The following is a 13,464-nucleotide window of genomic DNA, read 5'->3' on the forward strand; positions in this document are numbered from 1 at the left end:
GCTCTTGGTGGTGGTGGGGGGAGACACCCCCTTTGCTGGGGCTCAGGGAGCCCCAGGGTCGTGATGGGGCGTGCGGGGAGGAGGCTGGGCTGGGGTGGGGGGTGTTTCACTGCACCCCCTGGGGAAGGGGTGCAGGGCAGGGCCTGACACAGTGGTTCTTTTCACTTACTCATACTGCAGCTGCGGTTTCCCTAGCAGTTTTCTTTCTTGTGCGTTACTTTTATTTTTGTTTCTCTCTCCTCCCCCCTGCCCCTCTCTGTTTTTCCTTCCCACGGCTCTGAGCGAAGGTGCTGGGTGCAGCGCTCTGCTCCAGCACGCATTCTGCTCCAGCACGCGTCCTGCAGGAGCTGCCCCTGCCACCCACTGTCCCCGTGGCGCATTTGCATCTGTCACACGGTTTGGTGATGGCTGTTTACACCACCAAGCTTTAATGTTCAACTTGATTTAGTGATCAACAAGGTTTGTGGACAGGCTTGTTAAGTATTAAGTGACAATAGCAAGTGCCTGGGGTGTGTTTTTAGGAGCAGCGACGTGCCAGCTTGCCGGGAGCGGAGCATGGGAGCTGACGTGTGGGGAGATGCCTGGAACGAAGCTCCCGTGGCCCTGGGGTTTTGGTGAAATGCCGGTCCGAGAGAGCGACTCGGGGTAGGGTGATGGTGCCTGCAGGCAGGGTGGGCAGGGGGTGCCAGGTGGCTTTGCCCGTGGGAAGTGGGGACACCCCATGTGGGGTGCCTGCTGTGCCTGCCCGGCTCGGGCTGCGGCACTGTGCGCCAGGGATCCAGCCCCGCCACGTCACCCATGGGCGCAGCCTCCTCGTGACGGAGAAATTCAGCCGTGGAGCGGAGGGAGGTAAAGCTGCGAGTAGAGGGGAAGCTGCATTTCTGCTGCCTTGCTGTGTCCTCTGTGATCGCGGTGCAAACCAAGTGGGGTTTAGGGTGGTTTGTTTTTTTTTGTTTTGAGTTAGGGTTTTGCTTTTTTTATTATTATTTTTAGAGATGTGGAATTAATACCATGTGGCAGAGCATTTGCAATGACTGCCAAAAGACATAATTTTACATTTTGAGACATTACTACAATTTGCATTAATTAATATGATTTTAACCACAATGATTCTGTGGAGACAGGCACTTATTAATGGTGCCAAATAAATAAGTGAAGTAAGTGGGGCTCCTGGCCCTGTGTGAACTGGCTGGGGGTGATGGGGCTGCTCCGTGTTCCTGTGTCCAGGGCGCTCGGTGCGGGTGCTTGCAGCAGCTGCAGGTAGGTAAGGGGTAAGTGAGAGGGTAGGTCAGTGACTGCTGCCCAGCTGGGCATCGTCCTGCAGGGATGAGCCTGAGCTCGCCCAGCAAGGCAGCAACCAGCCAGGTGTCAAAACTGCACTCTGCTGCATCCTTATTCCTTCCCTCTTGGACTGGGCAGGGTGGAGTTTGCGGGGTTCAGTGTGATCTTCCCAGCATGTCAGGGCCGTCATGGGTCTCTCGTCTTTAAATGCGTGTTCTGTGGGAGCAGTGCTTTGGAAAGAACTTGGCCTTGGGTAATGTTGTTTCTGCTGCCCAGATCACCTCTGGCATCTCCAGGGAGGAAGCAGCAGTTCTCCACCACTAGCCACTGGGAAATAGCTGGGGGGGATTTTGTTTTACTTGCCACCAGGCTTCACCCTGGGTTACGTTTTGGTTGATTTTCTTCTCTGGTCAAGTCTTTCTGTGGTGGTTGTCATGTCAGCCAGATTGATGGCACCTCTGAAGGAGATGCTGGGGCCAGGCTTGCCAGCAGGCTGCAGTAACACACTCCTCTGCTTTCTCCCCAGGATTGACAAGACGATGCTTGCCAGCCTGAAGATCAAGTGAGTACTTGCGCTCTTCTCTCGCGCAAAGTCATTTCCCTGTGAGATACGCAGTGCTGAGCGATGGTTTTGTGTGTGGAGGATGTTTTCTTCTAGCTGGGCTGTCTTCCCGGTTCCAGCGCTGTGCAGTGGTAGACCAGCCACCTCTACCCTTCCTGGAGATGTGCCTGTGCCTGTCACACAGCTTGTTCTCCTGTCTAGTCTGAGGTGGTTCAGGCACTCAGTGCTTTTAATAAATGCAGCAACACCATTGCTGTATGACCGGTGGGTTAAGGCATGCACGGTGCAATTCATGGGGCACCTGCTGTACCTTGGGAGGAGCTGGGATGGGCATTGGCAGAACGGGCCACCACAGAGCTTCTGGCTGTAAATTCAGTGAAGTCTGGAGGTTTTTTATTTTGTTTTTGAATCTTGCAGTCTGGAAAGCGGATTGGTGTCAGTGGGATACTGGGTGCCTGTGCTTCTCACCCAGTTCCTGCACCTGCACTGCTGGGGGGGCTCTTGGTGTTGCTGTGGAAGGGGTGAAGATGCTCTTGGGGCCCAGGAGAGTCTGTGAGCTGCTGGTGTTATTTGGTGGGTTGGTCTCAGGCTTGCACAGACTTGCTGAAAGGTGGCAACGTGGGCTGTATGCTCCTGGCAAGGTGGCTGCTGTGCCAGATCCTGCTCTGTGATGGAGCGAGGCATATGGGCTCACCTCCCCGGCTGGGAAATGTCATCAACTGGGTGGGAAGGGCAAGTGAGAAAGGACTGGGAATGGTGGTACTGATGCTCTCTGTTCTTCTGGCTCTTGTGGCTGTCTGGGACTTGCCTCCTATTCCCATCAGCCTCGTCCTCCCGTCTGGGGGGGCCTGTCCCTTGCCTCCCGTCACGTGCATCCTCCCCTCTCCCCGGTTTCTGGGTAAACTCCTCAAGTCAGGGGTTTTCCATTGCAAGGCCATGTGCATCTCTGGCGCTATTAGCGTAGCCGTGTGCTAATATAGAAATATTTTGTCCGAGCCTCCCTTGAGCTCAGGGTAATGTGTATGGGTAACAGCTCATGCGGTTTCCCTCTATAATCATTACTTGTGCAAATTATTCATTAATGGAAAAGTATACAGAAAGCCTTGGGGGAACCTGCTGCCTGAATGAGCAAATGCCCATTGTAAATAGCACAACAGAAAAGCTATTGCTACGCTCATTGCTCAGGTTTTTGCTGAACTAATGAGAAGTTTAAATCAATGTTTACCACTTTTGGGAGTGGAGGGAAATCTCAGTAGACTTCTTTTTTCCTGTGGAGTTGAGAAGGATTTAACTGCTCCTTATACACCATGCCCTGATTTTTTTTCCTAGGGCCCATGCAGCAATTCTGCTGCAGAAATACCGTTTAACCTCCTTTCCCCACTATGCCTGGCAATTAGTGCCACACTCGGAGCACTGTGCTGGTGCCATGGGGCACGCTACCACGCTCCTGCTTGGGTGCGGGTGAGGATTTTCTCTCTCCCTCCCTCCTGCCGCAGCTGGCCAAGGGGGTTTGCTCAAGGCATTCAATGAGCATCCACTGGAGTGGTTTTATCCCTGCTATTTGCAGCTAATGCTTTCCACAGCCTCATGATGCTTCTGGTTTGTAGACAGACTGCTTCATTAAATGGTTCTGTAATTGGGGCCCAGCCAGAGCACATTAGATGTTTGTAAAAGCTTTTAAAATTAAAAAAAAAAAAAAGTTTTGGTTTTCTAACGCCCTCTTATTATTGCTGCAGCCTTCTGGCTAAGATGCCAGGCGTAGGCAATTTTCTTTCACTGTGTAACTTGTTAACAAAAAGACAAGCTGCTTTCTGCAAGCCAAGGAGCACCTCACCGAGCCTTCTGCATGCTGCAAACATCAATATTGACTTTCAGAAACCTGGCAGGGGAGAAATAGCACGTGGTGGCAGATGCAGCCTGAGCTGTCGGCTGCAGAGGGGGTCTCAGCACAGCTGGGGGGCTGCAGGAGCCCCCACCCAAGCTGGGCCCTTGTGCCTGAGGTGAGGGCTGTTTGCTGGGGCAGCACCAAGACCCTCTGTCCCAGGGGAGCATAGCGGTGGGCTGCAGGCGCGGAGGCTGGGTCCTGTGCAAAGCTGGTACCTGGTGAGACCAAGTGTGACTCCAGGCTGCGGGATGCTCCCCTGCCTGCTGCTTTTGCGTTTGTCGTAATAAAGTCACACACACAGGTGGCACTAGAGCATCAAAGTGATTTTCCCTCTGTCTGTCTCTCTTTTTTCTTTTTTAATTTGGGTTTCATTAGTTCCTATGGTAACCATGAATATGTCTGAGGAACTCGGAACTGGGGAGAATAAGTAGACACTGTGGAGTGGGAGTGTCGAAGAGAGGTGATGGATGGAGAGCCCTGGCATTGCGGTCAGGGGCTCGGCTGGCCCCATTTGGTGACGGGCACTGCAGGGAGGTACCAGGGCAGTGCTCGGGCAGGGAAGGCACTGCAGAGGACTGAGCATCCCTGAGCGGCTGCTGCTGAACAGCCACGTTTGCTGCTTGGCCTCCGAAATGCCCAGGAAGCTGTGGTGAGTTTGGGTCTGGCTCTGCCTCTGGGGGCTCTGCCCGCGCCCTGCCGGGGCAGAAGAGCCTGGAAGCATCGGCTCTCCAACAGGGAGCTTCTGTGCCTGGTCCCACCGCTTTGGGTTTAAACGTGCAGCTAGCAGGGGGCTGCCTCTGGCTCTCAAAACCGTGGTTCTAGAGCAGGACAGAGCTGAATCTCTGGTGGCTGTGGGGAGCTGTGGGCAGAGCTGGGGCACAACCCACCTCGTGTGTCTGGGGGCTGCTTTTGGGAAGCCTTGCAAAGAACCCAAAGGCAGTGTATGGAGGATGGAGAGTCTGGGCCAGGGCTTGGAAATACTCTGCTTGCTGGTTTTAGGGGTGCCTGTCCCCAGGGCTGGCAGCAGGAGCTGGTGCTGGGAGAGGGGCTGGGGCTGCCAACAGCTGCTGGGACCAGGGCCAGCCCCAGGCTGCTGCGAGATGGAGACAGGCGTTTGTGTGGGAAATGGGATTTGACATATGCAGACGCAGGATTTTGACATGGACCAATTCCATCATGATCTGTGTTTTTCTCAAGTTTTTTATTTCTTACTTGCTTTGTGGGAAAGTGCTGGGAGCAGCTGAACCCCCTGCCCTGGGCTGGCAAAAGGTGCATCATGTCCAGAAGCAACCTTCCAAACTTCGGCTCGGTGCTGGCATTTTCTTGTGTCACATGAAGTCTCTGCAGAAAGCTAGCCATGTCTCGGGGATGGCGAGGTGCTCTTGGGGTGCCCGCAGTGCTCCCTGGGGCATAGCTCCGTGCAGAGCCTATAAAACATAGTGGAGTTTGAGGTCAGGTGTGCTGCTGGGGAAGGGGAGAGCTAGCCAGATGGCAGAAGACCCCCTTCCCAAGTGGGGAGGTCACCCTGGAGGGAAATGTCATCCTGTCAAAGGATCAAAAGATCTTTGCATATCAGAAATCAGACCCAGCCAGGTGAGCTTGCCTGGTGAGTTTGTTTGCTTCTCACAGCTACTCTGCGCTAAGCCCAGGCAGCACAGCAAGTGCAGGGGTCCCCGAGGGACCAGGCAGGGACCCCTGAGCCCCCTCTGCCTCAGGAAACCCTGGTACTGGGGATGCCAGAGGTGGGAAGGTGTGATGGGGATGAACCCATGGGGACCTTCCCTCGTCCAGCTGGAGTTCTCGGGGATGAGCCGGTCAGGTGGTGTCCTACACGGCAGGATAGCCAGCCCTTTGCCTGCTTATGGCTCCTCAGCCCTCTGCACTCTGGTTATTTTCCCTTTAGTATCACTAGTGGGGTGTACTGAGAAACCATTGAGTATTTAAAAAAAAAGAAAAAAATCAATAAAAGAAGTCCCTCCTTCATACAAAGGGTCACCTCTCACTGTAGCCTTATAAAGCAAAAATAGTGATGAAATACTCATGTCTCTGTGGAACAGAGAAGCCTTGTACACCAATTACTGAGAGTCAGTGTGTGTAGAGCTAAAATTCACATGAAAAAGCATGTGATGCTCATCTGATGATGGTAACAGTGGTGGAAGATAAAGGTGGGAAGAAAAGAGATGAAAGATTTACTTGACCTTTGTAAAATGAGCTGTGTCCAGGCTTGAGGCTCTTTAATATTTGATGGGCCAGAGCTGAGTTAATGGGAAGATATGGGAATGATTTAGCTTCTTGGCGGTAGCTGCACTGACTATTGCAATAATCTTGGAGGTTTGCGCTTAGGTCCTGTGAGGACAAGGTCTGGAGAGCAGATTGTGTCTAAGTAAATTCCTTTAACTTTATTACCACCTTTTAAAATGGATAATTGCATGCAAATGTATGTTTTGCAATTATGCTTTAGCTGTAGTAGCATATGTGTTACACTGCAAAGAAAACGCTATCAAAACTACCACAAAGCAGCCGGCTGCAGTGAACGGGGGGCAGGCGGGCAGGCTGTGTATTGCGTTTGATTCGTAACCTCTTATCTCGGGGGGCTGCTAGGTGACCTGGTCCCAGCTGGCGTGGCACAGCTGGCAGTGATCTCGACTGGTGCAGAAATGCAAGAGAAGAGCTGAGCGTACAGGGCTGGTGTGTGAAGGGCACCCTGGGACTCTGAGCAAACTTTAAAATCAGTTAAACACAGTGCTGGGGCTGGAGGGGCAAAACGAGGTACGGGCCAGTCTAGGCTCCCAGCCGAATGCTGGGCAGAGTCTCTAAATGGGTCTGTGCATGGATCAGCATTAATTGGGCACCCAACTGAGGCAAACATTGTTTAATATGCATCGTCCTGCCGGCTTGGACACTCTTCTAGCCCTGGAGTGATGCCTCTCCCTTTCTGATGTTGCTGTTGTCAGTTATATTAATTTTTATGGATGTGCATGTGGTTCATCTAGTCACAGCAAATTCTTCTGAGCTTTTCCTAAGCTATCTTTCTTGGTCCCGTGACCCTAATCGCACACTGATTTTTTGTAAAGATTGCTGGAAACCTAAACTACCTGTGATGGGTCATGATCTAGCAGTGCTCTGTTCACGCAGCAGCAAGGGGTGAGGAGGCAGAGTGCATCCTGAAATGGTACAGCCCCTTCAAAATGATGGTGCAAACCCAGTTTACCTCATTGAACGTTTCCCCAGCGAAGCCGCTTCTCTGTCTCCTCTCCCGGGCAGTTTGTGTTGCTCCGTGGGCAGCTGGAGGCACATGGCCAGACACAGCATCCCAGGCAAAATGGGTCCTTGTGTCAGCGGCGGGTCTCGTGCCCAGGTCCCTGCCGGGACAAAGCCCCTCGCGAGTGCCAGGGAGGCCGCAGGCAAGTGGCCAGGGACCGTGACAGGTTCTCGTCGCTGCCGCAGGCACTGGCTGCTGCCATCCCCGCTCACCGTCTGCTGCCACAGAACCTCCTGCACGCTGGGCCAGCCCTCGGCAGCGCCGGGGGAACGGGGGCTGCACAGATAAATGTCAGCAATGTCCTTATGCAGACCCGAGGTGACAGCTCTGCCTGGCAGGAGGCTGGCTGCTGGGTGGGGAAGGCAAACCACCTGCTCCCCTCCCCTGCTCCAGTGCAAATGGCTGGTGGGTGGCTGGAGTTGCCCTGGATCCAGATTCCAGTCCTTCACTGATTCAGTGATGTTTTGTTTTGGTTTGTGGTTTTTGGGTTTTCTTTTGTTGCTTTTGTTTGGTTGTTGTTTTTTTTTTTTTTTTTAAAAAAAAAGCTCCGCTGTGTCTCTGTTCAGGCGTGTACGCAGACTCAGGCGGTATGATTCAATCCTCCGCTTCTGGGAGGAGGAGATGGGCATGTGTGAAAGTGTTTCCAAGTCCTGTATTTGCAGTGCATATGCGAACAGGCTGGGAGAGGCGGCGGGTCACTGCGGTGTGGGAGCAGCCCGGGGCTTTTCACGGGCTCCTTCCCGATCCGGCTGCTGCCCGCCGATGCTCGGCCAGGGCTGTCGAGACTGGGGCTCCTGCTCGTTCCCCTGCTTCCTACCAGTGCTTCCCTGGCTGCAGCCTCTTCCCGGGCATGCCAGCAGTCGGCACGCGAGCGCTTGGCTTCTGCTGCTGCTTGCTCCCGCTGCGAGTGGGTAAAAGTGCGGGAGCCTGGGCGGGGGGGTGGGTGGGGTGGGGGGTGTCCTGCTGCTGCGTGGCTGTGTGAGGGTGGCTCTCCTTCCCTTCGAGGGGCTTCGTCTGTCAGTGACCAGGATGCTGCAAGCCCTGTCCCCCTAGCTCATGCCGCAGCGGTGGTCGATGGTCATCCCTCTGGGTGCTGGTGGGAGTGATGAGTGGGGGCTGCAGGGGATGGGCCGGCGCTCGGTGCCCCCCAGGGGAGCAGGGACGGGGCGCTGGCACTGCCTCTGCTCCTGCCGGTGGGGTCCTGCCCAGCGCTGCACCCTGGGGACCCTCGCAGCGGGGAGCTGTGCATCCCGGCACGCGCCGCCTGTGCATCCCCAGGCTGGAGATCTTCAGCATGAGGAAGCAAAGGTGGGAGTCAGTGATTTAAAAAGGAGGAATGTAAAATTAGCAAAACTGGGGTGAAAGTAGGGCAGCGCGTATGGGGGCTTGAATGAATCATCAGCCTGCTCTCACTGCTGCTGCTTTATTTCCTTTTTATGCAAAGAAATTAGTCTGTTAGCCATGTTTCTGTTGCTGGTTTAGGGTCCAGTGGCCCATGGCTGAGCAGGTCAGCGCTGTGCTGTCGCCAGCTGGGACTGTGGCAGGTCCTGGTGGCAGCACCCGGGTTGGGCGGTCGGTTGCTCACTGAGCCCTGGCTGGAGCTCGGCCATGGGGCTGGCACCTCGGTCACCACGATGCTAGGCTGCGTGGGTCCTGCTGCCTCGGGAAGGGCTCGTCCCAGCCCCAGCCACTTCTGTGAAATCTGGGTTTTGCCATCACAGCAGCGCTGGCTGCCGGGCTGAGATAGGGACGGTCCTGCCTGGGAGCAGCCCGGGGGTGCGGAGACACCCTGCACAACCCCAAAATGCCCTTGCTGGGACAGTGAGTCAGTGCTGCTGATGGGCAGCTGTGGCCTCCTGCCCACAGGCTTGGGGTGGCCGCAGTTGGTGGTGCTGGGGGTTACACCCGATGTCCTTAGGACAGAAATGGATTTTGGGGTGTCTTTTGTGTTGGTGGTAGTTTTTTGGTGTCTCTCTTCAGTGACTAAAGATCACAGGGTGAGTGCCATGGCAGATAGCGTCTGTCTGCCTCTGTCCCTTGCCCTCCGGCATGCTCAGGGATGAAGGGAAGGGGGTTCTCCCCATGAAGGGCTGACCCAGCACCAGGGTTTGGACATTATGGCTGTGACAGGGTGATTTGCTGGCCTGGGGGCAGTGGCTGGTGGAGCTCAAACAGCACAACGGAACCACCCCTAAAAATCACATCTATTTTCTAGAGGGGAAGAGCAACCTGGGAGATCAGAGCCTTGATAATGTAGATTTTCTTTAAGGACAGAAATTACTTTCAATGGGCACAAGAGCTGCACTTTTTGCGAAGGCACTGTATAATTTTAAGAAGAAAAACCGAGAAGGGTCTGAGGAGCTTTGGCAAGGTCTGGTTGAGCAGAGGCACAGTTTGGCAGGGGCCAGTGCTCCCCTTGTCCTCATCACCCCAGCAGAGCCACCCTGGGGCTGGGGGCACCGACCCTTTGTTGCAAAGAGGGGAGTGTTTGGAGCCCCAGGGGTGCCACTGCTGCTTGGTGACACATCATGCCAGCCAGAATGGGCAGCAGAGCAGCACCTGCCCCAGGCAGCTGCTGGCACGTGGGCAGTGGTGGGAGAAGGACGAGCTGGAGCAGTCAGTCTTTGCCCGTCAGCTCCTGGCAGTGCTGGGGTGGGTGCTGGACCGAGGGTCCCCCATAAACAGCATCGCACAGCAAGGCACTGTGTTGTTGCAGAAGACCCTCGTGCAGGCAGTGCTGCCATGGTCAGGGGCTGATGAGCCGGGACATGCCGGAGATGGTGGCCAGAGGACAGGTGGCTGGGGAGCAGCGGGGAGCGGGATGCAGCCCAGCCGGGGGTGCTCACCCTGGGAGGTGAGCAGGGGCACAGGCAGACCTGCCTTGGCCCGCCCCAGGGCTGGCTGGGGATTTACAAAATCCAGCCAGTCCCAACGTCTCTCTCTTATCTCTGGTGAGCAGGTGGGAGCACTTCCCTCTTCGCGGAAGGGTGGTTATCGCCCTGGCCGCCCCCAGAGCCACCCAGCCCCATCCCGCGCAGCATCCTTGCAGCACATGTCAAAGCCTGCCTGGGATGGAGGAAGCCTTCCCAGGAGGAGAAAGGTGCTGTCAGCTTTGAGGACTTGGGTTGTTTCAGCCATTTAATCTAGTAAACCTTATCTATAAAAAATTTTGGGGGTGGTACTGGCACAGCTCCACTGATGTTCCCACCCTGGGAGACTTCCCTTGGTATTTGGCTAGGTGCTTTCCTCTCAGTGGCTTGCTGTAGATATTTGGGTTTATTTGGGGGTTTATTGCTGCAGAAACCTTGGCTGTAGAGCGGATGAGGTGGGCTGGGATCTGGTGATGCAAATGGCACTTGCCAGTGACGTTGGAAGTGGTGCAGCAGTGCGTTCTGCTCCTGTGTGCTACCGAGTCCCATATGTTAAAATGTTGTTGTTGCTGTCAAAACAGCCTTCACATATTTAAAGCTAGATTATCCACAGTTACATCTGCCCAGAGGACTTAGCAACCCCACGTGGGCCTATTTTTAGCTCTGTTTCAGAACTAATAAACTGTGCTGGTTTATATATCTTTCCTCCTGCCATATTTATAGCCTGTCAAAATAGGAGCTGTTTGTAGACAATCAAAAGGCGGCTGCTCGGAAGAATAACAGCCATCTAAAAGCAAACACTGTCGTGACAGAGGGAGGGAGCCTTAATAGCCGGAGTGACAGAGGCACTGTCCACCTGCGGGTGCGTGCTCCCAGATACTGGAGTGTGCAGGAGGATGGGGTGGTCTGCAGGGGCTGAGGTGCACAGCCGGGGCTGCCATGGGGCTCACCTGGGGCAGGGCCCCCAGCTGCTGGCAAGTGATGGAGGTCTGGAGGGGCTTTCACCCCGCTCAGTGTGCCCACCCTGGCCCTGGCTGTGCATCTGCTTGCTGCTGGGCTGGATGCAATTTGGGGAGTGCGAGCAGCCCTGGCTCTGCTGAGCCAAGGAGCCCAGAGCAGGTCAGGGAACACTGGCATAGGAGCGCAGGCACTGTGCCAAAGCCTGTGGTTTGTTCCTGATGTTAATTTTGTTAATTACTGTACTGGTCCCACTGGCTGTTGCTTTTCCTTCTAGTTGGCCCTCCTGATGGTGACCAGTGCTGGTGAACCGCGCGGTGCAGCAGGGACAGGTGGCCACTGGTGCTGTGCCTGGTGCCTGGGAGCTGCCCACAGCACTCCTGCACCTGGGAAGGTTTGGTGCTAGCAGGGCTCATAGTCCCTGTCTGGAAACAGCCCTCGCCATCTCCAGGGATGTTTTATTTCCAGTGGGGCTTGTGATGCTGTTCTTGCACCACCAGCTTCAGCATCGTACCCATATGATATCTAAGGACCTTGTATCTTCCAAAGCCTGTTGTAAAAACTTGCCTCGTCTCAGACTCCTACCCAGAAGGGATGTGCAGAGGCTTGGCAGGTACCTGAATAGGTCAGAGCTACATTGCAAAGTCTCTGTGAAGACTCAAAGGTCACTCCCTTCAGACACTGTTCCTCTCAAATGTTACTGGTGTCACGCCAGGGACTGTGACAGCTCCCTCCTCCTACAAGCAGCTTGTTGTTAATCCTCTCCAGTTGGGAAGGCAGAGCCCAGTGCTCACATGGGGGGTGATAACCAGCTGCCCTGGCTGCTGGGGGGGGAGGCTCAGAAGCAGGGTAGGATTTCCATCAGGTCTTCATTGGAGCTGCAAAACCCCAGTGCAACCACGAGCTGAGCAATTTGCTCTTTGTTTGCACATTAAGCTTGAGCATGGGGAGGTGTGCTGACAGACAGGAGAAGGAGAACATGATGGAAGAAGTACAGGATCAGACTTGGGTCTGTGTCTGCTCCCCGAGAGTGCCACTGCTCAGGGAAAGACTGAGAAACAGGACACACAAGTCATGTCATTTCATCTGGGATGCCAGTCCCTTCACAGGCTCTCTGCAGCCCAGGCTGGTGGGAAGGTAGAGTTGTCCTTTTGATTGTGACTGTACCATTGCCCACGGCTGCTGCTGGGACTGGACATGGTCATGGCGGTTGTTGGCTTGTATGTACAGACACAAGGTGCTATCTTGACCAGGGTGCTCCCACGCTGTTGCAGGTATGGCTCCTACTAAAGGGGGCAAGTGACCACCTGGAGATGCTATGGTGGTCCGAGCAGTGTGTGTGTGGAGCAGGTACCCCTCTGTCCAGCGGGTACCCCTCCTTGGGCATGGGTACCAGCTGCCAGAGAGAGCTCCTGCCCATGGGCATTGTACCCTCCCCTTCCCAGAGCACTGACATGCTTGCTCTAGGTCTCTTGTTCCTGGTCATTGATGAGGTTGAACAGCATGAGGTGATTTAATAAGGAAAATGGTGGGTTTCCAGCTAACTGCACCATTTTCTATCTTTTTGATGTGGAGCAAGAGGCAAAGAAGAAGCCATAGAGCAATAGAAACCCATTTCTGAATGTGACTGACATCAGTGTGTTCCCTATCGTATGGATGTGTCAGATAATACCTGTGTTTTAGCTCCACAAATTATAGGTCTTTTAATGCTCTCACATCAAACAAGGTGTCTGAGGGAGACAGGTAATTGAGACAACAGCATCTCCTGGGGACATGCCGAGAGCTGGGGAGCTTCTGGTCCTGCCGCTGCACGCCGCAGCCCCAGGACATCTTCCTGTATAAACTGATAACCACCCCTCGCAGTTCACCGCTGGCGAGCACCACAAAGCAGGGTGCTGACCTGCACCGGAGGTTTCTGGAGGTAGAAGGTGTTTCTCCCTATGTAGCACCCATCTGCAGTGCTGCCCGAGTGCTGGTGCTGTTTCCTGTGGGGCAGGGGAGCTCATTGCAGCACAGATTCCCACAGAGGCAGCTATGGTCCCTCACAGTCACCAAAACACTTTGGCATCGATGGAAATCAATGCCCAGGGACAGCATGGGATTTTTCCAGGGCTCCCACAGACACCTGTGACAGTGCCAAGCTGGTCATCCTTGCAGGCTGCTGTCTCTTCATCATGTCTTCAGATTAATTTGCCCCTCCTGACGCTTTCCTTGGGCCAGGGAGGGCTGCTGCTGTCGTGGTGGTGGGCTCTGAAGAGGGAGCGACTGCTGTGCTGCTGCCCTGTCATGGGGAATTAGAGAAGCCCAGGTGCGCACTCCGCTTGGCTGGGGCTCCTCTTTTACATAATGCGATTAGCACTTCTCTCCCGAGCCAGCTGAATATTCAGCATTGCCACAAGGACCTGCGTTTGCAGCCACCAGCTCTTCTGCGTGCTTTGCCAAGGCAAAGACCCAGCTCGCCACAGCTGCAGCCCACTTGCGCCGGACACCTCTGCAGCACTGGGTGCGTGCCCAGTGATGCCAGGGGCTGCCACGGCCCCCGGGGCCAAGTTAAGCAAAAACCATGCCTGGGTTCTAGGCTGTGCGGCATGGCATGGTGCTGCATCCAACGCTGTCACGGGATGCTTTGGGATGCTGAGTCTGAGAC

General features: G+C 54.8%; 1 protein-coding gene across 8 annotated transcripts in view; it reads left to right on the forward strand.

Moving 5' to 3' along the window:
- The window catches only part of RAP1GAP2 (RAP1 GTPase activating protein 2), an 80,441-nt gene that overhangs the window by 18,072 nt on the left and 48,905 nt on the right, over positions 1-13,464 (forward strand). For 6 of the 8 annotated variants that reach the window (XM_040578790.1, XM_040578794.1, XM_040578799.1 and 3 more), the window contains one exon: positions 1,808-1,843. In XM_040578790.1, coding sequence (XP_040434724.1) covers positions 1,808-1,843 — 36 coding nt within the window. Of the gene's footprint in view, positions 1-849; positions 1,261-1,807; positions 1,844-10,022; positions 10,091-13,464 lie in introns of those variants that run through there. The other 2 variants (XM_040578804.1, XM_040578826.1) reach the window with 2 other exon arrangements.

Source organism: Falco naumanni, chromosome 1 (genome assembly GCF_017639655.2).
Source record: "Falco naumanni isolate bFalNau1 chromosome 1, bFalNau1.pat, whole genome shotgun sequence".
Taxonomy (NCBI): domain Eukaryota; kingdom Metazoa; phylum Chordata; class Aves; order Falconiformes; family Falconidae; genus Falco; species Falco naumanni.